General features: G+C 33.6%; 1 protein-coding gene across 1 annotated transcript in view; it reads left to right on the forward strand.

Annotated features, from left to right (window-relative positions):
• LOC144371507 (uncharacterized) overlaps positions 1-16,640 on the forward strand; it is a 38,833-nt gene extending 22,193 nt beyond the window's left edge. Inside the window, 4 exon segments of the mRNA XM_078033824.1 lie at positions 5,582-5,708; positions 13,105-13,107; positions 14,529-15,724; positions 15,726-16,640. Of these exon segments, the coding sequence (XP_077889950.1) occupies positions 5,582-5,708; positions 13,105-13,107; positions 14,529-15,724; positions 15,726-15,875 (1,476 nt within the window). The 3' untranslated portion in view covers positions 15,876-16,640.
• Positions 16,641-25,459: the final 8,819 nt, after the last annotated feature.

Genomic DNA, 25,459 nt, shown 5'->3' on the forward strand with positions numbered 1-25,459 from the left:
TAATATGGTAAAAGTAAGGTATATACCAAGTAGCTTGCTTGTGTCTCTTGCTATTTAATTTTGTTTTTTTCCCTAATGAGTTATAACAGAGCTAAAAAAGTAGATATTTTCAAGGTCACCATAAATGAAGTGTTTAAAAATAGAAAAAAATTAGATAAAATGGAAAAGTCAACAAAGCATATGCACTTGGGCTTCTGATTAATGTGGTGAATTTCTGGCTGAATGTTATCTAAAGTGTGTTGTCATTGTGTACATAAAAATTTGAGAGTGAAGACTTAAATTTAGAATGGTCACATAGAACTGTTTTTCTTCTCTAATGTTTCTTAGAGTTTTTACCAGGGGTATTAAAGGATCTCTATACTCCTTATTGTGTAGTGTTCTGTGACTTTGAAACTGTTTCTGAATTCACTTTCCTGAAACTTTAAAAAGCTGAGAAAAAGTGTCTTGTAAAACATAAAACAATCAGTATAAAAGAATAGTATATTCTGTTGTTTAAATGGTATCTCAACATATAAATAATTATATTAAAAATCTATACTTAGAAATATATGCACATAGGAAAGAAAATTTAACAAAAACTATTAATAATACCTATTAATATTGCAGCCAAAATGTCACTAATAACATTTTATAATTTCTCAGTATTATCTATTGAATTCTGTATGTGCTGTATTATTTTCAAAATTTTACCACACTGCCTAAATTTTGTAATATATTAGAAATCTTCTTTTTGTGGTACCACTGATTGAACCTAGGTACACTTAAGCACTGAGACAAATCTGTGCTCCCATGCCCTTTTTATATGTTTATTAGAGACAGTGTTTTGCTGAGTGGTTTCGAGCCTTGCTAAGTAGCAGAAGCACTATTTGTCCTTGTGATCATCCTGCCTCATGCTCCCAAGTCACTGGAATTATAGGTGTGAACCGCCATGGCTAACAGATATTAGCAACGTTAAGGTTGACACTTGTTTCTCTTTGTTTTATAATAATCTATGGTTATTTTGTACAAAAATTATTCAGTGTATTTTGAGATGTATAATGTGTACATAAACATTTATAGTACTTGCACAAAGGGTACAAGAAAATAAACAGTCTGTGGTAAGGTTTTTATTTTGTATTTAGGAAACTCATATAATATTGGCTCTAATTAAATTGAAATGATAAGATGGAAATTATAATTTTCTTAGCAACCAGTAAAAATAAAATATATTCTCATTGAAATACTAGGAAAGAATAAGCTGAGTGGAATAATTATTTGTTTAAAATTATTGATGGCCCCATTCATCCTAATTGTCCAAAATAAGAAATAACTCAAATATTCTTGAATGTTGAAATGAACAATTTGTAGTGCATCCATAAAATACAAAAGCAGTCATCAATATAAAGAAACACTTTACTGATGCACACATGCTTATTGTCTCTTACAGCAGCTGTATTTAAATTATATTGCATTATGCCAGGCAAAATAAAATTATAGATTTTTAATACATTACAGTATCATCCTTTTGGGAAAAACAAAGATGCATGTAAAAGAAAATGTTTTTTTTTGGGGGGGGTGGGGGCAATGATGTAAATACTCTGTGCTTATAAGCAGTGAAGTTTTTAACATTCCATTTTTTTAAACTGTATAATGTATTTCTATGACATTCAAGACATATACATATGACATCACCAAAAAATAAATATACAAGGAGGATGGCTGGCCTATGTTGTGAAATGGGTAGAAGCATAGAAAAAATAAAAATGGCATATAATACACAGGTATTCAATCTGGGTAACTGGTAAAATATTTACTTTTTTAAGGTACATTTTACATTTATGTAGTAAAACATTCCCATGCTAGTTATTAAGAACCTTTTTGCTCTTTGAAATAGTAGATGAAAAAACTGATTTAGACTGTCCTGAGCAAGGCTGATTCAAAATGTGTTTACTTTTGAATAACTTCTGAATCTTTATATAAATGCTTCATGTGGTTTTATATGTGCATCATACTTTCATAAAAAATTTAAAAGTTATATTTGTGAAATAATTATGTTTCTCAGAATACTAGTAAAATGTATGATTTGGTATAAATCTCAAATTGGTTTTCTTTCTATTTTAATATTTTATCATTCTCAAGCATTTATCTATGTTCTAACACTTGGACATAACTTTATTTATTTATTTAATTCAGCAACCATTTGGTAAACATTATTTTTTATTCACTTTTTTTCCTCAGTACAGTGGATAGAAGTAGGTATCACTAAATAATCACTAAATACACACACACACACACACACACACACACACACACACACACACACACACCAGTGGAGATATGTGTGTGTGTGTGTCTATATATATATATTATTCACTGGAAAATATTCACTTTGTGAATATAATTTTTTTTTCTTTGAAATGACACCATACTATGTTACGAATTCTGTCATTGAACTTGCAATCCAAAAGCATAAGGCACATTCATTGCTAGGATTATTGACATGCAGCACAATACATGGTTTAACACAATTTTTAATAATTTTCTTCAATTAAATTATTTGATAAAATGATGTAGTTCATAATCAAGGCACTTAAAACTGTGTCTGGTGTATTCCCAGTAATTTTTAACTGAGTTGAATAGGCAAAATGGATATCAATGATCAGTGTATGCAAAGGATATCAATAATATAATACAGGTACTCTGGTTTGAATAATTGCCCAATAATAGTTCATATATTTAAGGTTTATTTTCAAGGGTGTTTTATTTAGTGACAATTTTGCAAAAATAAAACATATTTGGAATTGTTTAGTTTATTGTAGACTATGTACTTGAAAGAAATTGTTGACACCTGGTGCTTCTGTTTGTCAAGGGCTTCTGCCATAATGTGCTCACTCACCTCAAACATAATGGTATAACACCAAGCATTTATCAAAAATAATCTCCAGAACTTTGATTTAAATATGACATTTTTTATTTGTTAGTTGATTATCACAAGTATATTTCATAGCTAAAAAAAATTGCACAAACAAAAAATAGAAATTAGGTGGCCAATGTCATGAGCACATATCTTATATGTCTTTGCAACTCATTCATCAAAAGATGTTAATTTAAAGTAGTAGTTTTTTGTTTTTACTGCACATGGTAATTTATTTCATATCTTTCAAAGACACACATTCCTGGATTTTTCTCCAGGGATATGGATTACATTGTTTTAATGCAATATTGATTTATTTTTTATTTTTGGAAATTAAGGAGCCCTTCAGGTGACTGTACACTTTAGCCAGAACTAGGAACCATTGGTTCATAGTTGAAAACACATTAGCTCTGTGTGGTTTCTTTGTGTGTTGTGTGCAGTTGTCCACTTCAGCCTTTCATGTGGGGGTATATAGAGAATAGATTTTCCATGTTGAAAAAAAAATCAAAGAATGTTTTTTTTAATATAACTTCAGGTGTTTTGTCAAACTCTTTGTGGAGGAAATATTTTTTCAGTAGACCTATCTTGTTCTCTTGCTTTCATATTAAGAAACTCTTTTATAAAAATTATGTCTAAGGTTATTCTAGGTTAAAAATCATAAGTAGACTGTGAACACCAAAAAAGAGAATAAACTAAGTTGAAGATACATTGTGTGTTATGCACATTTTTACTATTATCTCATGATAAAAAATAAAAATGAATCATTTAGCTTTATGTTCAAAACAGTCCAAATTGATTTACCCAAATTATTCCCTATTAAACACACACACACACACACAAACACACACACACACAAACACACACACACACAAACACACACACACACAAACTTGAATGTTTTTAAAAGTGTTTAAATAGGAGTATCTGAATCAGCATATTTAAAATAGTGAGGATCTTGTAATTCATAGTGGGAAAGGGGCTCTTCTATGGCAGAACATAAAAATTGGAGGTAATATCTTCAACCACTTATTTCCTTAAATGGCATATATAGTATCGCATTTTCCTCTGTCATTTTTTTAGATTCTATGCAAGGTTTCAATTATCAGTTTCCAGATTTATATAATTTATAACAAGCTGGTATACATAAGTGTGTTCTCTTTTTATCAGTATAAGTAACTTGAGTGAGTTGATGTAGAGACCCCTAATTTATAGAAAATGAATTATAAATATAAATATTGTTCTCTTCTGGGGCTTAAAACTGTCACCTCAGTTAGTAAAATTTGATAGTAGTGAACACCAAACTTGTGGGATCTATACTGAATGGTATCAGAACTGAATTATTGGACTACTAGTTGTTCCAATATTGGTTGTTATGCAAGTTTGCACATTTGGTATCAAAGGTGGTTGCAGAGTCAGGACTGGTGGCACAAACCTGTAATCATTGTGATGTGGAAAAATGAGGTAGGAAGAAAGTAAATATGATTAAAGACTCAGTCATTCAGAGACCCCAAGCAACATTGTAAGCCCATTTATCACAATAAAAAAAAATCAAAACTTCTTGAAATGCATTTCAGGGGTAGAGTACCCCTGGATTAAATCTCTAAATTAAAAAAAAATAATAATGCTGAATCAGAAGAAAGACATCACAGATCAGAATGTTAAACTAACTTCATGTATGTTTTTGTTCACTAGTGATAACTGAGACCCTGGTAAAAGGAGTATTTCCAAACTGTCAGAGAGGCATTTAGGGTGCAAGAGCTTTTCAGAATTTTTTTTTCTTAACTGCTTAGTATTCTTTCAATTTCTACTTTGAAATGAGCCAAGTGAGGATACAGTTTCACAGTGAGAGTGGTTTTACAAATCTGGGAATGTTAAACCTGATATGTCAGTTTCCTTATTAACTGAGAGATTAATAGTCTATTCACTTAATTTGCTTTTTTTATTTTTATTTTTTGTTATAACTTTGTGCCATGTGATTCAAGTTGACCCAAGTACCTAAGTGTTTTGTAATAGTTTGATAGTTAAAAATTTTATTCTTTTGTTTTAGAAGTGAGTTGTGATGTTGTAAAAGTAATTTTTAAAATACAGTATAGATTTATGGTATATTTAAATAATGAGAAGATAGACAACTTTGGAGATAAACATTCAAATAATTACGTGGATTATTGAAAGTTTTGGTGTGTCTTTAGTGATCTCTTATGTCTTCTACAAACTAAGGTGACCACTGTCATATGAGTATAGTTATTACTTACAGTTTTGCTATGCATATCTTAAGTATCATTGATTTGTTTGGTTGTTCTTCTTTTGAATATTCATTAATTAATTGCAACTATTATTTATCCTTTAGAATTATGTTGGATTTTTTCCCACTTTTTTTGCTTCAGTGTTTTGCTTTACATGTGCTGCTGGCTGGATTTCATTATACCAAAATAATCCACCAATTTTACTGCTTAAAATGAATTATTGGGGCTGGGGATATAGCTTAGTTGGTAGAGTGCTTGCCTTTCACGCAAAAAGCCTTGGGTTCAGTCCCAGGCACCACAAAAAATGTATCTTATTGAATGGTTGATATCACTACCATATGTGAAAGCCACCTCTTTTAACTCTCATTAATATTTGTATGAAATTAAGTACTATGTCATTAATCATATGGTTTATATAATATGTATTTCTTCATTTTTATTTCAGGAACCATTGACATTAAGAGATGTGGTCATTGAATTTTCAGAAGAGGAATGGAAATTCCTGGACCCCTCCCAGCAGACTTTATATGGAGACGTGATGTTAGAGATCTGTAAAAACCTACTTTTTATTGGTGAGCCTAAATTTCATTCAGGATTTTTAATTAAAAAACAATATTTATTTTTTTAACTTTATAGAGTATCTTATGGTAGCGTCTATTCTGCATTAATAAGTTTGTTTCTTGTTTTTAGTACAAAGTTTGGGTATTTGTTTATGTAGAAAAAATGTTAAAGATTTTTTTTCTTTTTAGGTGTAACTTGTCTTTTCTAAGTACTGATTACAATGTAGAGAATGAAAATGGTTTCTAAGTATTTTAGTGTTTTTGTCTAGAAAAAACATATTTGAGAAAATAATTTTGTAAACTCTTATTGGATATTTTCTTTTCCTTTTTTTCCTAATGAGTGTAACATTAAAAAGACGTCTTTAGTTACCAAAAAAATAACAAAATGTGACATATTCCATCAAAAAAAAGTATTGATGTCTCTATGTAATCCTTGGTCACCACTTGGTTTCCAATGAAATAACCTTGGGATTTGAAGAGAAAAGTGACAGTAGACATATGAAATTGGGTAGAAATCAATGAAGCAAAGAATACAGATAAGAGGTCCAAAATTAAAGAGGAATTCACATTTAAAAATGTTAATTAATAAGCTAAAATCTGACAGAAAATATTTTTTCAAACCTAGGTTTGTTTCAGTTCCAATCATTAAAGAGCATTTCATACTCTCTGTTTACCATGCATATCAATTATTTAAGCTCCTTCCTGTTCTTCAGTGCTCTCCCTACATTTCAATTAACAAAATATTGTAGGAAAATCAAAAGAAGAGGGGCTGGGGATGTGGCTCAAGTGGTAGCTCAGTTTCCTGGCAGCCATGCAGCCTGGGTTTGATCCTCAGCAACACATACAAACAAAGATGTGGTGTGCACTGAAAAAAATAAATATTAAAATTCATTCTCTCTCTCTCTCTCTCTCTCTCTCTCTCTTTCTCTCTCTCTCTCTCTCTCTCTCTCTCTCTCTCTCTCTCTCTCTCTCTCTCTCTCTCTCTCTCCCCCCCCACTCTCTCCCCCACTCTCTCTTTTTTTAAAAAAAAGAAAATCAAAAGAAGACACAGATAAGTGACAGGAAATGTGGCATAGTGACAAAGAGGCCAAACTGCCAAGCTTTATTTATATCAACAGGTTAATTTAGGTCATTGGCATTACTAGTATACACTGTTCACTTTATTACTAGGCAGATTACAAACTTAGCAACATTATGAAGCTTATATATCAGTTATATACTAAGTTGCAATGTGCAGTGTTAGGAGTTTTGTGTAGCTCTCAAGAAAGTCCATTGTATAAACTTACTGTTTTATGGACAGATTTAGACTCAGTGAACCATTGTGCTTGTCTAAAAAGAGAGTTTCTTTATTCCAAGAAGTTGTGTGCCAGAGATTATGTTTCAGGCTGATAATACTCTAGTGCAGAGCCTTTTCAAGCAGGGCACTGCCATAGCAGCTTTACATTGCACATGTATTTAATTACTTGACTAGTTCCTAGGGAAAATTGCAGGGCATTCTAAGGCGGGGAAACAAACTCTTGTCCCCCTTACAAATTATTCCACAATGACTGTGAGGATATGCATAACCTGGCATTTATTTGCATTTGGAGGCTCCCTAGAAAATCTGCTCATTTCCAAATATCTCTAGGCAAACCATTGTAAGGTATTAATATTACAGGAGAGTTTCTTTAATATAATTTAAATATTTATTCATTCAAATTTTTCTCATCAGAACTTTATATGAATGCTTATATTGAATATTCTGTAAAGTTTTTTCACCATGTAATGAATAGCAGTATTTCACAATACCTACACCTAGTGGAAATGTAAGTATAGCTGATCAATGTGGTTTAAAAAAGAATTTTTAGGGCTGGGGCTGTAGTTTAGTGGCAGAGGACTTGCCTCACACATGTGAGGTATTGTGTTTTATCTTTAGCACTACCTAAAAATAAATGGATTAAATAAATGCATTCTATCCATCTATCGCTACAAAAATTAAAAGAAAGATTTCTATTGTAATACAATTATTCATAATATTGTAGGTAACATTTCTCTAATTCTTGTGTCTTTTTTGACTCTCATTCTTTAGAGACCTTCAGTGTTGTTCATTATGTTTTCTCACATTAGTGATACTGTTTTTGTTTTCATATCTATATGTAATAATTGAATAGAAATTATCATGACGTCACTTTAGGACAACATTAGGTAAAATTAAACTGCATGTGACCCATATGCCAATATTCAATCAAGTTTTCTATGCTTTTACTTACAAGTAAAAATATTACCCCTGTTTTATATATGATTGTATATTGCCTTGATTATTTACTCTGCTTTTGTGCTTAATCATGTAATATATCTAAAGTTTGTTTTATATATATATATATATATATATATATATATATACACACACACACACACACACACACACACATACAAATACAGCTGATTGAACACAGAGGTTCTTGTAATATTGAGCTACATCATCACCCCCTTTTGACTTTTAGTTTGAAATAAACTCTTGCTAAGTGGCAAAAGGTTGGAATTGTATTTCCATGTTTCAGCCTTCCAAGTAGCTAGAATTAATGGCATATTCATCATCTCTACATATATAAATCTTTTCTTTTGTCTAGGAGTAAGACATTAGCTTTTTAAATGTACCATAAAGATGTTTACAATTCTTTTATCTTTTATATATTTGCCAAATATGTAATTGTGGTCAAAAGTGTATATCTTTGCTGAACTTATTATCTTATATATTTTAAATTTACTGGTTAGTTCTGTTCATTTAAATTTTTTTGTAACATTTTTTTTCTAAAAAATTTTTATCACATTTTTTCTTCAAACAAGTTCTCCTTTTTCTTACTTTTTCATCCCTAATGCCATTCTTTTTGGTCTTTATATTTGGCTACAGTAGATATCTCTCAGAAGTAAAATTACCTGGTATTTTTTTGGTGGGGGGTGTGAATTACTATTTTACTTAATATACTCTCCTAAATGTTGATCATTGTAGATATTATATAATTTATTATCTTTGAAAAGATTTCTAACTTTTTCATTTCAAATTGCCTTCATGTAGTCATTTGAAATGATATTTGATTTGCTTGCCACATTGGTCTCTTTTGAATGTTATTTAATGAGAATAGGTCTGTAAATATATTTTGATTTGACCATCAACTTGCGGGCTACTTGATATACTTTCAATTTTATTACCCATGGCTTTCTCATTTAACCTCATTCCAGTGAATATTGTAGCTTTTATTATTTTATATCAGGAATTATTTTTAAAATTTTTTTAGTATGTATAGTTATTGATGTACCAAGAATATTCTAAAGAATTGTTCAAATAACTTATTTTGTTTACACAAAAATAATATTGATTGTTTGGTATTACATAGTCTTCTTAGATTTTTGGGGGTGCTACTGGCATTTTTTTTAAGAACAGGTGGTTAACCACTGAGCCAGATCAACAGCTCTTTTTGGGGAAGGGTACTGGGGATTGACCTCAGGGGCACTTGTCCACTGAGCTACATCTAAAGCCCCATTTTTAAATTTTACATAGAACCATGGTCTCCTTGATTTGCTTAGCACCTTGCTGTTTATGAGGCTGGCTTTGAACTCACAATCCTGCTGTTTCAGTCTCCCAAGCTTCTTGAATTACAGGTGTATATTACTGTGCCTAGCTGGCAGCTGTTTTTATATTTTATTTTGTGACAGTGCCTAGGTAAGTTGCTTAGGGCCTTGCCTAATTGCTGAATGTAGTTTAAACTCATATTCATAAATTTTGAATATCACTTTCACTTTTACTTTCCAACTTACTATTTTATGTTACAAAGCAACTTCAATATTTTAATATATTTAACATTTGTTTTGTATTTTTAACCTGATGTCTTTGGAACAATATTCCATACACTATAAAGAAAATTGCCTCTGTAAACCTAATTAGTTTTTAATGCTTTTTGAAGTATTTTCATTCCCTGAGTACTAATGCAATGATTTATTTTTTTATTTACATCAACTGGGGATAGATGTATCCTACTATTACTGTCTTGCTTTTTATGCTGTTGAATTTTCTTCTGTGATTTCTTTCTATATATAAAAAATATGATTGGAGTTACAAATATTTCAACTATGATTGTATTCCAGTGATTAGTCATATTTATCTTTATATGATATTGTACTTTCTCACTTATATAATTATCATAACCTATGCAATTTTGAATGTAATATTTGTTATATCTTTTTGTTTTTAGACTTTTGTGACCTTATATCTTAAGAAAACATCATGTAGATTTGCATCTGACATAGTTAATATATTTTTATGTTTAATCTTGTTAATCACATTGTTTTCTGTTTAGTTTTTTACAAATTAGTTTATTTCTACTTAAATTTCTGATGAGAACTTATTTCTGTAGATTTCAAATTTTGTTGATTTTTTTATAAATTTTTCTACTATGAAAAAAAACTGCCTTAATTTGTATTTCATAGATTTTATGGTGATTATTTTATTTTATTACCTTCAATGTTTATTTTATCCTTACTTTTGAATTATATAAAAGTATATAGGATCTCACTGAGGTGCTTTGTGCCTTACCATTGCTGAGTCTGTCTTTGAACTTATGGTGCTCCTGCATCAGTCTCCCCAGATATTGGGATTACAGTCATGTACCACATCTTCCAGCAGTACCTGTGTATTTTAATTAATTCTAGCCTTTGATATATTTTCTTCCTCAAATTTCTAATTTATGAGACTGTGTGTGGGGGGGGGCGTGCTGGGGATTAAGCCCATTCTTTTGAATGTGAGGCAAGAATTCAAACATGTTACCTGTGTCCCCAGCCTGAGACATGGTTTTTAAAAGAATATTTTTAGTATATAATTTCTAACTTTTTGTTGCTATTTTTTCTAATTTTTTTTCAATTTTCTACATTGATATTTAGTTCATTAAATACATTTCAGGTGGTTTTCTGGCATTACTTAGATAATTAACAACATCAATTTTTGAACTCTCAATTACTAGTATTACATTGTTTGTTTGCTTGAGTTGATTATACTTTTTATTATGTGAGCTATTATTTTCATTGGGATATTTCTATCCAAAATCTGTTCAATTAGATCATTATAGTCATTTCAGAAAATATTTGGAAGTTACGAAGTAAACAAAAAAAAAGGTGATGTGCAATGATATATAAATTTAATTCCATATAACTGGAAAGCTGAGACAGTGGAATGCCAGTTTAAAATAAATTTCATCATCTTTATAATAAACTGTCTTTAAAAAAATGTATATAGATATAGATACAGATATAGATATAGAGAAATGCCTGTGGATCTAGTTTGGTGATAGAATACCCCTGTGTTCGCTTATGAAATAATGCCCCCAAAGATAAAAATATAAATAAACAAATAAGAGATATTCATTTCCTGAAACACTTGAGTCACAGGTGGATTCTGAATATGTTGAAGTGAAGGGCTATTTTGACATTGTTGTAGTAATATTAGTCAGTTTGCATTTTGTCCTCATCTGTGGTGCTATAATTTCTTAAGATAATTTTCAAAATTCTCAAGGTTTTTGTCATCATGTTGTAGTAAATTCTATGTATTTCTTGAGTAATAATCACCTTGAATCATACTGTTCTGTTGCTATTCCCCCCCACTTTGATAAAGTTTTATATAATTGCAGAGTTATTCACCATAGTAAATGAAATAACTTTCTATTATTTTTTTAGGTATGTCTTCTAATAAAAACCAAGAATTTTCAGGGGAGCAAGAAATACAATATTTTTTGCAAAACTTGAAAAAGCAAAGGTATGTAAAGCAGGACAGTTAATACTTGGTTTTAAACAAGAAATTGAAATTGAAAGAGGGAAGTTCAGAAAATTTGTCTTAATGAATTGAAAAAAAACATGAAAATTATTTATTCAAAAAATTACAAGTTCATCAGGTTATATTATTACAAAAATTTCAGAAGACTGACTGCTCATCTTGTGCCATTCAGTTTTTCTTTCATTAAAACTTTAAATTGCACTATTGTAATTGTAAAAGTTTTACTACTCAGTATTTTTTGTAAAACCACTTGCAATGCACAATATTTTAAATTGCAAAAACACGTATCAAATTACATTTACACAATGTTTACAGGGCAGTATGAAGCTGTCTCTTAAAAATACCTTTAGAATAATAAAGACTCAACCAGTATTCTCAGCTTTAGAAATAGGATTAGAATAGAAATAGGCATTTTAATGAAAAAAAACTCAAAAAGTTATAAAATGCTTATAGTCAGTTATGTTTTTAAAAGTTTTAATAATCCCTACATAAGCACAGGTTAGAGAAAAGTGTACAGATCATTAATTTAAAGTTGCAGCATTCTAATCTGTCTTTTTTATAAAGTAATAAAAAGAGATTTTCTACACAGTATAGAAAAATTGTCTAATTTAAACACATGCATACTATTTCTACTTAAAAGAAATATATGCAGATTAAGGAAATGCTGAAACAAGCCTTAGTAAGACATTTCTGTTTAAAAGAACAATTCAATAATTAAATGTGCTTACAGTGAAAGTTTGTTAGGTATTGCTTTTAAATGAAATAATTAAGCAAAAAAAAAAAATAAGAAGAGAAGCAGTTGAATCTTTCTAAAACACATCAAATAAGCATATAGCTCATCTGTCATGTATGACAATCCAAACACAGGAATATCCCAGGAACTTTTAGCACAGTCTCCCAGAAAGACCACAGCCAAAATGTCTTGCAGGAATCACACCCCAAAAGCAGACATGAGGGTCTTGTGAGAATTTTGGAAGGCTTCTGACAGTTTTCTGGGATCTTGCTAAGAGGTATAAAACAAGCCTGAGATAGAAGTAGTAGGGATGGTGTGGGGCAAATGAAGAACAATGAAGGGCGTAAGCTAATAATTGTATAACCCTTTGAGAAAAGTAAAGCAGCCACAGTCGTGATTTAAGACAACCTTTGAATGAGGAATGGCTTACCATTAAACTTCTCCTCTGTAAGAAAAAAAAAAAGATCTATAATGTCTTTGTCATTTAATGATTCTGTCTACCATTGCAGAAGCCCACTTTTTTAGTACCTTCTCCCCGAAACTTGATAGTTTGAGTCAAAGGTGCTTGTAAATATTTATTTATAATTTTAATTCAAATTGAAGCAGTCTGTGTGTAGTTACCAATGTATTTATGGCTCATAAGTTAGCATAAGTACTCCATGTCATGGGACATCAAGCATCCCACCTGAGTAATTTCTTTTTTGGAAGGTGATGAGCCATCTGAAAAAAAAAATAAATATCTGAAATAATTAGTAAAGGAATATAAGACCAGGCAAAAACTTATGTTAAAAGCGGTAAAACATCTTATAGATTCTCTAGACCACATAAGTTCTGAAAAACAATTGCTAGATAATTTTTCCAGTTCTTTTTTTAAGGGAGTGTGCATCAAAGTAGGAATAAGATTTCAACGGGAAGAGTCTTTCTTGAGACAGGTTCATTGCCATTCTGACATGTCTCACCCATCTCTGTGATGCTAAGTGGCTATATGGCTCCAATGGATGATACCATCTCCAATGCCATGCTTAATTTAGACAAAACTAGGTAGTATATAACATGTACTAAATAGTCTCAAACCAGCTGGATTTCAACTGTGAGTTCCTAGATACCAGACTTTTTACCTAAAGGCTTCGATGCTTTTTTTTTTTAATTTCATGCACAGTTTATAGATATCTTTCAGCAGCTCCATCTGACATGCACTGCTTCATCTTTCATATCAACAGGGATTTTGACGAGACTCCAAGTGAATATCCCAAAACATCTATGCATTTTTGTGGTTTTGATTGGAGTGAGAAAAACTTTCTTAATGTGAGAAACAGAGACTTCTTGGATCCTATACAAGTCCCTAAAGAAATAAATCCTGTTGCCATTAGATTTTTCTGAGGCCCTAGCTCTACTTATCTGTGCATCTCAAGGAATATGTTTTCAACAAATCAAAAGTATTCTTATTTCAATAAGCTAGTTACATAGAAAGAATTTTAAAAACACCCTCAGTGATAGATATTTTTGCTGGAAAGTTGAGCAGCCAAGCTCAGATGAAATTTGCTCTTTGGCTTAATAAAGAATGCTCTGGCACATCAGGGCAATAATATGTCCCGGTACCTGCAGGATTCCCCACAAATTAAAACTAGACAATAGTTTGTTGGAGGAAAGGTGGAACTGTAGGGATGTGGGGCATTGGCTAAGCTGGTGAGAGACAAGAACACATTTGGCAGTCGCATTTAAGGACCTGTGTGTTCTTTTAAACATTTTTGAACAGCATTTGTAATTATACTGTTTCTCTAAAAAATGAAAAATTTGCAACGGAGTCTATTTCATGCTTTAGTTAGTCACTGGAATAATTTAAAATTCACCATTGAGTAAATATACACAAATATTTCTTTAGACAAGATAGAATAAAAAGAAGGAGAAGAAAAAATTTCTGAGTTTTAGTAGTCTCTCTGACTGTTACTTTACAAAAATGATGAAATGAACAGTTTCTCCTTGTTGCAATGCATGGAATTATAATGATTGTGGGAGTATTTGTACTTACCTAATATTGCTTAATTTAAAAGTAGAAAGAATTTTTAAAACACCCTCATTGATACTCAGAGAGACCTATATTTATGATAAATCTGTTAGGACCTGTAGACAGTCTCTACCCTAGGTAATTCGCAGCATAATAGATTTGGTGTAAAACAATGAAAATTCTGTGAAAATCATTAAAATTTTCTTCTTTTTTTAAATCCTAGAAATCACCCATGTGTCAAAGCTTTTAATAAAAAATCACCCCTTCCTGAACACCAGAAAATTTATACTGGAGAAAATCCATACAAATGTAAAGAATGTGGCAAAGCTTTTAATAAAAAACCATGCCTTAGTCAACACCAGAGAATTCATACTGGAGAAAAGCCATACAAATGTAAAGAATGTGAAAAAGCTTTTAATCGAAAATCACACCTGACTGAACACCAGAGAGTTCATACTGGAGAAAAGCCATACAAATGCAAAGAATGTGGCAAAGCTTTTAATACAAATTCAAACCTTACTGAACACCAGAGAATTCATACTGGAGAAAAGCCATACAAATGTAAAGAATGTGGCAAAGCTTTTAATAAAAAATCATGCCTTAGTCAACACCAGAGAATTCATACTGGAGAAAAGCCATACAAATGTGAAGAATGTGGCAAAGCTTTTAATCAAAAATCAAAACTTACTCGACACCAGAGAATTCATACTGGAGAAGAGCCATACAAATGTGAAGAATGTGGCAAAGCTTTTAATAAAAAATCATGCTTTACTCAACACCAGAGAATTCATAGTAGAGAAAAGCCCTACAAATGTAAACAATGTGAGAAAGCTTTCAATCGAAAATCACACCTGACTGAACACCAGAGAGTTCATACTGTAGAAAAGCCATACAAATGTAAAAAATGTGGCAATGCTTTTAATCAAAAATCAAAACTTACTCGACACCAGAGAGTTCATACTGGAGAAAAGCCATACAAATGTAAAGAATGTGGCAAAGCTTTTAGTAAAAAATCAAACCTTTCTCAACACCAGAGATATCATACAGGAGAAAAGCCATACAAATGCAAAGAATGTGGCAAAGCTTTTAATGAAAAATCAAAACTTACTCAACACCAGAGAATTCATACTGGAGAAAAGCCATACAAATGTGAAGAATGTGGCAAAGCTTTTAATAAAAAATCATGCCTTACTCAACACCAGAGAATTCATACTGGAGAAAAGCCATACAAATGCAAAGAATGTGAAAAAGCTTTTATTCGAAAATCACACCTGACTGAACACCAGAGAGTTCATACTGGAGAAAAGCCATACAAATGTAAAAAGTGTGGCAACGCTTTTAATCAAAAATCAAAACTTACTCGACACCAGAAAGTTCATACTGGAGAAAAGCCATACAAATGTAAAGAATGTGGCAAAGCTTTTAATAAAAAGTCAGAACTTACTCGACACCAGACAGTTCATACTGGAGAAAGGCCATACAAATGTGAAAAAAAGTGACAAAGCTTTTAATCAAAAATCACACCTTACTCAACACCAGAGGCTTCATAGTGGAAAAATGCCATATAAATGTAAAGAATGTGGCAAAGCTTTTAATAAAAAATCATGCCTTACTCAACACCAGAGAATTGATACTAGGTAGAAACCATACAAATATCTATAATGTAGCAAAGCTTCTAATTGAAGGTCACTCCTTAGTCAACACCAGAGACTTCTTATGGGAGAAAAGCCATACAAATTTGAGATTGTGGCAAAGATTAATCAAATATAACTTATTTGACATCAGAGAATTAGTATTAGAAAAAAGCCATACAAGTTTAAAGAATTTGGCAAAGCTCTTTATCAAATATTACACATTTCTCAACACCAGAGAATTCATACTGGGGAGAAAACATAAAAATGCAAAGAATGTGGCAAAGCTATTGTATTAGGAAAAGTATTGTTGTTCACCAAATATTCATACTGGATAAGAACAATGTAAATGTTAAGAATGTGGCAAATTTTAAGTATGCTTCAAGTGTTAACAAGAAACCGATCATTCATACTTGCAACAATTCTCACAAATCCATAGATTGTAAAAGTCTTTTCCTGTAAGATCAAACCTCATTGGTCACCAGAAACTTTATACTGGGAAGAACAACTACAATTGTCCAGAGATAGCTCCACAGCACTGACTCCCCATAGAATTCCAACCCTTGCCCAACTGGCCATTATTCATTAGCCAGTGGAAGTCGGCAGGAAGCATGATTGGATCCTCCGGCTTCTTTCCTTATGTGAACCTCTCTAGGTTAAATTGTCATTTCCTCCGTTTCTCTGTATTGATTGAATTCAAATCATCTTTTTTTTATTCAAAAGCTATATTTGGACTTAAAGGCCTATTTGTACCAAACCAAAACATTAATAAAATTATTTTATGCCTGAAGTCTATGATCACATCAATATTTTTCCCATAATCTCAGGTGGACAGAATAGTCCTATGTCAATGTCTTATTTCTTTTATTTTATTTTGGGTGTATACCGAGGATTAATTTCAGGTACACTCATCCACTAAGCAAGATCCCAGCCTTATTTTTTATTTATTTAGAGACACAATTTCATTGAGTTGCTTAGGGTATTACTTTTACTACTAATACTGGATTTGAACTTGTAGTTATCCTGCCTCAGCCTCCTGCACTACTTAGATGCAAAACCAGTTTCAGCAATTTCACATGAATCTAAGCAACTTAGGAAGATCCTAACTCTAAATAAAAAGATTTGGGGATGTGTCTTAGCGGTAGAGAGCACTTTGGTTTGATCCCTAGTACAAAAAAAAAAAAAAAGACAAAGAGGCTCAGGTTTTGTGGTCATCAGACTGAGTTTATGCTGTACATAAGTCTGAACAATTGCATTATTTAAAATTTTTTTAAAAAACTTATACTAGCTATAGTTACTTAGTGATCACCATAGTGCTATAAAGCACAGATATCTCCACTAACTTTTACTATCACAGAAGTACCTCCATAATAATCCCACAATATTAAGATGATGCCTCTGTAGATGCAGGGATTCATTTGGTAGCCTTTGTTCAATTACTCTCTCACAACAGGTGTGCACTTAACCCCTGAAAGTTTCAGTAATTCAGACTCAAAAATCATGCCTTACTCAAACCAGAGAATTCATACTGGAGAAAACCCATACAAATGTAAAGAAGGTGGAAAAGCTTATAAGAAATATTATCGTGTGTGGTAGACACGTCACACCAATTGGAGGAGGGGCAGAGCAGAGCCACCACCCATGCCCGCAAGGTAGGCAGACCTGTGACTGACCAGCGGATCAGGCCCAGTGGCCTGCCGGCGTGGTAGATACGTCACTTCAATTGGAGTAGGGGCACAGCAGAGCCTTTGCCCGTGCCCGGGACAAGCCCAGCAACCCGCCAGCATGGTAGACACGTCACCACAATTGGAGTAAGGACAGAACAGAGCTAACGCCTGCGCCTGCAAGGTAGGCAGACCTGTGACCAAACGGCAGAACAGACCCAGTGGCCTATCAGCATGGTAGACAGGTCACCCCAATTGGAGGAGTAGCACAGCCGCTGACCGCCCTGTAAGGGAGAGTATTCAACTATACAAGAGCAATATAAATATATAAGGGGAAAATTTCAAAAACACAACAGTTTCACCAAGCAGAAAGAAACATGAGCAGTATGAAATGACAAGGAAAGAAAGGACCACAAGCAATGCAGGTCAAATCAACTTTAGAAGAGGTAATAGCTGCAGCATATGAAATGTCAGATAAAGAATTCAGGATATACATGCTTCAGATGATCTGGAGTCTCAAGGAAGACATTAGACAGCAAAACCAGACAATGAAAGATCACTTCTACAATGAACTACACAAACAAATCCAAGAACCAAAAGATCAACTATACAGGGAGGTAGAGGTAATAAAAAACAAACAGAAATCCTAGAAATGCAGGAAGCAATAAACCAACTTCAAAACTCAATTGAGATACTACCAGCAGAGTAGAACACTTAGAAGATAGAACATCAGACAATGAAGACAAAGTATTTCAACTTGAAAAGAACATAGACAGCTCAGCAAGACTGTTAAGGAACCATGAGCAGAACATCCAAGAAATATGGGATAACATAAAGAGACCAAACTTAAGAGTCATTGGGATACAGGAAGGTATAGAGCTACAAACCAAAGGAATGAGCAATCTATTCAATGAAATAATACGAGAAAACTTCCCAGACTTGAAGAATGAGACAGAATCCCAAATCCTAGAAGCCTACAGGACGCTGAATGTGCAAAATCTTAAGAGATCCACACCTAGACACATTATATTGAAGATGGCCAGCATACAGAATAAGGAGAGAATTTTAAAAGCTACAAGAGAAAGGAACCAGATTACATTTAGGGGTAAACCAATCAGGATAACAGCTGATCTTTCAACACAGACTCTGAAAGCTAGAAGATCCTGGAATAACATATTTCAAACACTGAAAGAAAATGGGTTCCAACCAAGAATCGTGTATCCAGTGAAATTAAGCTTCAGGATGGAAGATGAAATTAAAACCTTCCACGATAAACAAAAGTTAAAAGAATTTGCTGCTAGAAAACCATCTCTTCAAAACATCCTTGGCAGAACATTTCAGGAAGAGAAAATGGAAAATAACAATGAAAACACACAGTGAGAGGTAGGACAGTAAAGGGGGGAAATAATCAAAGAGGAAAACAAACCATGTTTAGTAACATAAATAAACAAATATGGCTGGAAGAACAAACCATATCTCAATAGTAACTCTAAATGTTAAAGGCTTAAACTCACCAATTAAGAGACACAGGCTAGTAGAATGGATCACAAAACAAGACCCAACAATATGCTGCCTACAGGAGACGCATTTGATAGGAAAATATATACATAGATTGAAGGTGAAAGGTTTGGAAAAATCATATCACTCAAATGGACTTCAGAAACAAGCAGGAGTGTCTATAGTCATATCAAATAAAATAGATTTCAAGCCAAAGTTAATCAAAAGAGATAAAGAGGGACACTACATACTGCTCAAGGGAACCATACACCAAGACATAACAATCATAAATATATATGCCCCAAACAACGGTGCAGCTATGTTCATCAAGCAAACTCTACTCAAATTCAAGAATCTAATAGACCACCATACCATAATTATGAGAGACTTCAACACACCTCTCTCACCACTGGACAGATCTTCCAAACAAAAGTTGAATAAGGAAACTATAGAACTCAATAACACAATTAATAACCTAGACTTAATTGACATATATAGAATATACCACCCAACATCAAGCAGTTACACTTTTTTCTCAGCAGCACATGGATGCTTCTCAAAAATAGATCATATATTATGTCACAGGGCAACTCTTAGACAATATAAAGGAGTAGAGATAATACTATACATCTTATCTGATCATAATGGAATGAAACGGAAAATCAATGATAAAAGAAGAAAGCAAAAATCATGCATCAATTGGAGAATGAACAATAGGTTACTGAATGATCAATGGGTTATAGAAGACATCAAGGAGGAAATTAAAAAATTCTTAGAGATAAATAAAAACAGAGACACAACATATTGGAATCTAAGGGACACATTGAAAGCAGTTCTAAGAGGAAAATTCATTGCTTGGAGTTCATTCCTTAAATAAGGAAAAAACCAACAAATAAATGATCTCATACTTCATCTCAAAATCCTAAAAAAAGAAGAGCAAAACAACAGCAAAAGAAGTAGAAGGCAAGAAAAGATTAAAATCAGAGCTGAAATTAATGAAATTGAAACAAAAGAAATAATTGAGAAAATTGACAATACTAAAAGTTGGTTCTTTAAAAAAATAAATAAAATTGACAGACCCTTAGCCATGCTAACAAAGAGAAGAAGAGAGAGAATTCAAATTACTAGCATATAGGATGAAAAAGGCAATGTCACAACAGACACTTCAGAAATACGGAAGAAAATCAGAAATTATTTTCAATCCTTATATTCCAATAAAATAGAAGATAGTGAAGGCATTCAGAAATTTCTTAAGTCATATGATCTGCCCAGATTGAGTCAGGAGGATATAGACAACATAAACAGACCAATATCAATTGAGGAAATAGAAGAAACCATCAAAAGACTTCCAAATAAAAAAAGCCCAGGACCAGATGGGTATACAGCAGAATTTTACAAAACCTTTAAAGAGGAACTAATACCAATACTTTTCAAGCTATCTCAGGAAATAGAAAAAGAGGGAGAACTTCCAAATTCATTCTACGAGGCCAACATCACCCTGATTCCTAAACCAGACAAAGACACTTCAAAGAAAGAAAACTACAGACCAATATCTCTAATGAACCTAGATGCAAAAATCCTCAATAAAATTCTGGTGAATCCGATTCTCAAACATAAAAAAAATTGTGCACCATGATCAAGTAGGATTCATCCCTGGGATGCAAGGCTGGTTCAATATACGGAAATCAATAAATGTTATTCACCACATCAATAGACTTAAAAATAAGAACCATATGATCATCTCAATAGATGCAGAAAAAGCATTCGACAAAGTACAGCATCCCTTTATGTTCAAAACTCTAGAAAAACTAGGGATAACAGGAACATACCTCAACATTGTAAAAGCAATCTATGCTAAGCCTCAGGCTAGCATCATTCTGAATGGAGGAAAATTGAAGGCATTCCCTCTAAAATCTGGAACAAGACAGGGATGCCCTCTCTCACCACTTCTGTTCCACATAGTTCTCGAAACACTGACCAGAGCAATTAGACAGACAAAAGAAATTAAAGGTATTAAAATAGGAAAAGAAGAACTTAAATTATCACTATTTGTGGATGACATGATTCTATACCTAGCAGACCCAATAGGGTCTACAAAGAAACCATTAGAGTTAATAAATGAATTTAGCAAAGTGGCAGGATATAAAATCAATACACATAAATCAAAGGCATTCCTGTATATCAGCAACAAATCCTCTGAAATGGAAATGAGGAAAAACACTCCATTCACAATATCCTCAAAAAGAATAAAATACTTGGGAATCAACCTAACAAAAGAGGTGAAAGACTTATACAATGAAAACTACAGAACCCTAAAGAGAGAAATAGAAGAAGATCTTAGAAGATGGAAAAATATACCCTGTTCATTGATAGGCAGGACTCACATCATCAAAATGGCGATATTACCAAAAGTTCTCTATAGGTTTAATGCAATGCCAATCAAAATCCCAACAGCATTTCTTGTAGAAATCGAGAAAGCAATCATGAAATTCATATGGAAAAATAAAAGACCCAGAATAGCAAAAACAATGCTAAGCAAGAAGTGTGAATCAGGCGGTATACCGATACCAGACTTCAAACTGTATTACAGAGCAATAGTAACAAAAACAGCATGGTACTGGTACCAAAACAGGCGGGTGGACCAATGGTACAGAATTGAGGACACAGAAACTAATCCACATAACTACAATTATCTTATATTTGATAAAGAGGCTAAAAGCATGCAATGGAGGAAGGATAGCATCTTCAACAAATGGTGCTGGGAAAACTGGAAATCCATATGCATCAAAATGAAACTGAATCCCTTTCTCTAGCCATGCACAAAAGTTAACTCAAAATGGATCAGGGAGCTTGATATCAAATCAGAGACTCTGTGTCTGATAGAAGAAAAAGTTGGCTGCGATCTACATACTGTGGGGTCGGGCTCCAAATTCCTTAATAGGACACCCAAGCACAAGAGTTAATAATTAGAATCAACAAATGGGACTTACTCAAACTAAAAAGTTTTTTTCTCAGCAAAAGAAACAATAACAGAGGTAAATAGTAAGCCTACATCCTGGGAACAAATCTTTACTCCTCACACTTCAGATAGAGCCCTAATATCCAGAGTATACAAAGAACTCAAAAAATTAGACAATAAGATAACAAATAACCCAATCAAAAAATGGGCCAAGGACCTGAACAGACACTTCTCAGAGGAGGACATACAATCAATCAACAAGTACATGAAAAAATGCTCAACATCACTAGGAGTCAGAGAAATGCAAATCAAAACCACCCTAAGATACCATCTCACTCCAGTAAGATTGGCAGCCATTAGGAAGTCAAACAACAAGTGCTGGCGAAGATGTGGGGAAAAGGGTACACTGGTTCATTGTTGGTGGGACTGCAAATTAGTGCAGCCAATTTGGAAAGCAGTATGGAGATTTCTTGGAAAGCTGGGATTGGAACTACCATTTGACCCAGCTATTCCCCTTCTCAGTCTATTCCCTAAAGACCTAAAAAGATCATGCTACAGGGACACTGCTACATCGATGTTCATAGCAGCACAATTCACTATAGCAACACTGTGGAACCAACCTAGATGCCCTTCAATAAATGAATGGATTAAAAAAATGTGGCATTTATACACAATGGAGTATTACTCTGCATTAAAAAATGACAAAATTATAGAATTTGGAGGGAAATGGATGGCATTAGAGCAGATTATGCTAAGTGAAGCCAGCCAATCCATAAAAAACAAATGCCAAATGTCTTCTTTGATATAAAAAGAGGAACTAAGAACAGAGTAGGGATGAAGAGTATGAGAAGAAGATTAACCTTAAACAGGGATGAGAGGTGGGAGGGAAAGCGTGAGAGAAGGGAAATTGCATGGAAATGGAAGGAGACCCTCAGGGTTATAGAAAATTACGTACAAGAGGAAGTGAGGGGAAATGGAAAAATAATACAAGGGGGAGAAATGAATTACAGTGGGGGGTAGACAGAGAAGACAGGAGGGGAGGGGAGATAGTAGAGGATAGGAAAGGCAGCAGAATACAACAGACACTAGTATGGCAATATGTAAATCAATGGAAGTGTAACTGATGTGATTCTGCAATCTGTATACGGGGTAAAAATGGGAGTTCATAACCCACTTGAATCAAAGTGTGAAATATGATATGTCAAGAAGTATGTAATGTTTTGAACAACCAACAATAATAAAAAAAAAGAAATATTATGCCTTATTCAAAACCAGAGAACTCATACTGGCAGTGGTTACACCCAGTGGAAATTGGGCATTCTAGAGGCAGTTTTATTTTCAAGTAGGGAATGGGATTACTAAACATTATCATGATGGGCAAGCCTCTTACCAAAAACAAGCCATTATTCTCTAAGTTTTACCATGCTGAGGCTCAGGGTAGATCATACGTGCTGAAAAAAAAAACTGTTATTTTTCTAATTTATTTTTTCTCCCAGTGCTTTAAGCACAATGATTGTCTCCCAGTAGTGAGGAAGGGAGGAAAGAAACAAGAGAGGGAGCAGAAGGAGACACACAGCATATTATCAGAAGAAACCTAAAGCCTTCAGGCAGGAGAATTATTAATTTGGGCCTGATTGTGGTGCTAATAACACTCTGTCAAAGAGTTCTACCAATCTTACCAAACTTACCAGTCTTGGGTCACTTGTCAGTATCAAGCCAGATGCCCCTACTTGAACAACAGGCAAGATTCTTCCTTAGCAGAAACACCATTGAGTAAGCAGTCTTTTCACCTCTTCTTTTCCAAGAATGAATTGTGAGTCATTGAGGACTTCACCTGCATTCTTGTGCACGTGCGCACATGTGCACGCGCGCACACACACACACACACACACAAATTAATATTCAGGCCATCAGAATCTGCAACCCCAGGCTGGAGCTGGTGACCTGGGACATTATCTTGCCATCTCCAAGAAAAACCTTTGACTTCTGATCCTGTACATTCCAGAATTTTCTGTGCAGTGTTTCACTTTCATTTCCCAGATGCCATCCGAGATAAAAAAAAAAAGCTAGAGTGAGATTCAAAGCCTTTTCACTGCCATCTTCTCTGTATCTGCGTAGTCTTTTCTTGTCCCATACAACCTGAGTTTGTGCCAGGCAGTTATCACCTGGTGTCAAATTGAGGATAAAAAGACTGAGGAGAGATTGTTGAAAGGCATCAGAATTCTCTGCTCTGCTGGCCAAGATTTATGGCTCACTGGAAGACATTCTATTAAAACAAGAGTCCTGCTGCTCTGCAGTCACTCACAAGGCTGCATAGGGTCCATTAAGCAAAAAAAAAAAAAATGATCACAAACACAGTTCCTTGCTTGAGGGAGCAGAGACCAAGCCTCTAGAAGAACCTACAGAGTCATTTTCTTTCTTTTTTTTTCCTGGAAATAGAAAGTACTTCTGTTACCAAGGCCTTTTACAGTTGTGACTCTCTTCTTTGACAATGGTGCTTTGCTTACCATCAAGGGGATAAATTCTTAAACTGTTTATGTGTGTGTGTGTATTTTGAAGGCAGAGGAAGTTATTGTGGATTTAACTCAAGAGCATTTTACAGCTATTCTACTATACCTGAAGAAGATCCCTAGATGTGTCTTCGAAATTTTACTGTGAGCCAGAATCTCACTAAATTGTTCAGGCTGACCTTGAACTTACAATCCACCAGCTGCAGTCCCTTGAATCACTTGATTTATAGGCATGGACCACCTCACCCAGGCATGCATCACTTCACCCAGTCATGACTTTCTGGAGAGAGGTAGTTTTTGGAAATAGTCAGCCATCTTCCCAAGTTGTTCATGTCCAAATTAACTAATATAATTATCATACTACCAATATCCTTCTAATTTTGCTCCCAGCATCCAAAGTCAGTCTTTGTGTGATATAATAATGGCATGTCCAGTTACCATAATAACAGAGATGGCTCATGCCCCCTAAAGCTCACTGAAAATATAATAACCCTAAATCCACTTATGCTGTATCATCTTTTCTTCCTGTGCAAATAGAAGAAAGTCTCTTTTACATGTTCTCCATCACCTCCCACACCCCTATCTCCTGACCAACCCTGGAGCTTCCCAAATGGCTCTTCACTACTGCTTATAGAAAGCTGTAGCTCTCTGTGACAGTGCATGTGTTCATGTGCATCTCCTATATATGATTAAAACAAACCCTAAGGACTCTTACAACAATGGCAAATCTATAAACCTCCTCAAAATGGCCAGAACAACTGCATCTGTAACCTGTACCACTTAGACTTGGTCATAGGGAGGCACCGAAGCCCTGCTTTCTGTTAGGCTTTTCCCATCTTAGTGCTGGGGAACACAAAAGGCTTTCAGAGGTGGGAGGAAAGGAAGGGCTCTGCACCTGGAATGTGGGAATTGTGCAGGCACTATTCCTGTTGCATACAGTCTCTTCCAGCATTGTTGTAAATGT

Source organism: Ictidomys tridecemlineatus, chromosome 16 (assembly GCF_052094955.1).
Source record: "Ictidomys tridecemlineatus isolate mIctTri1 chromosome 16, mIctTri1.hap1, whole genome shotgun sequence".
In the NCBI taxonomy this organism is placed as follows: domain Eukaryota; kingdom Metazoa; phylum Chordata; class Mammalia; order Rodentia; family Sciuridae; genus Ictidomys; species Ictidomys tridecemlineatus.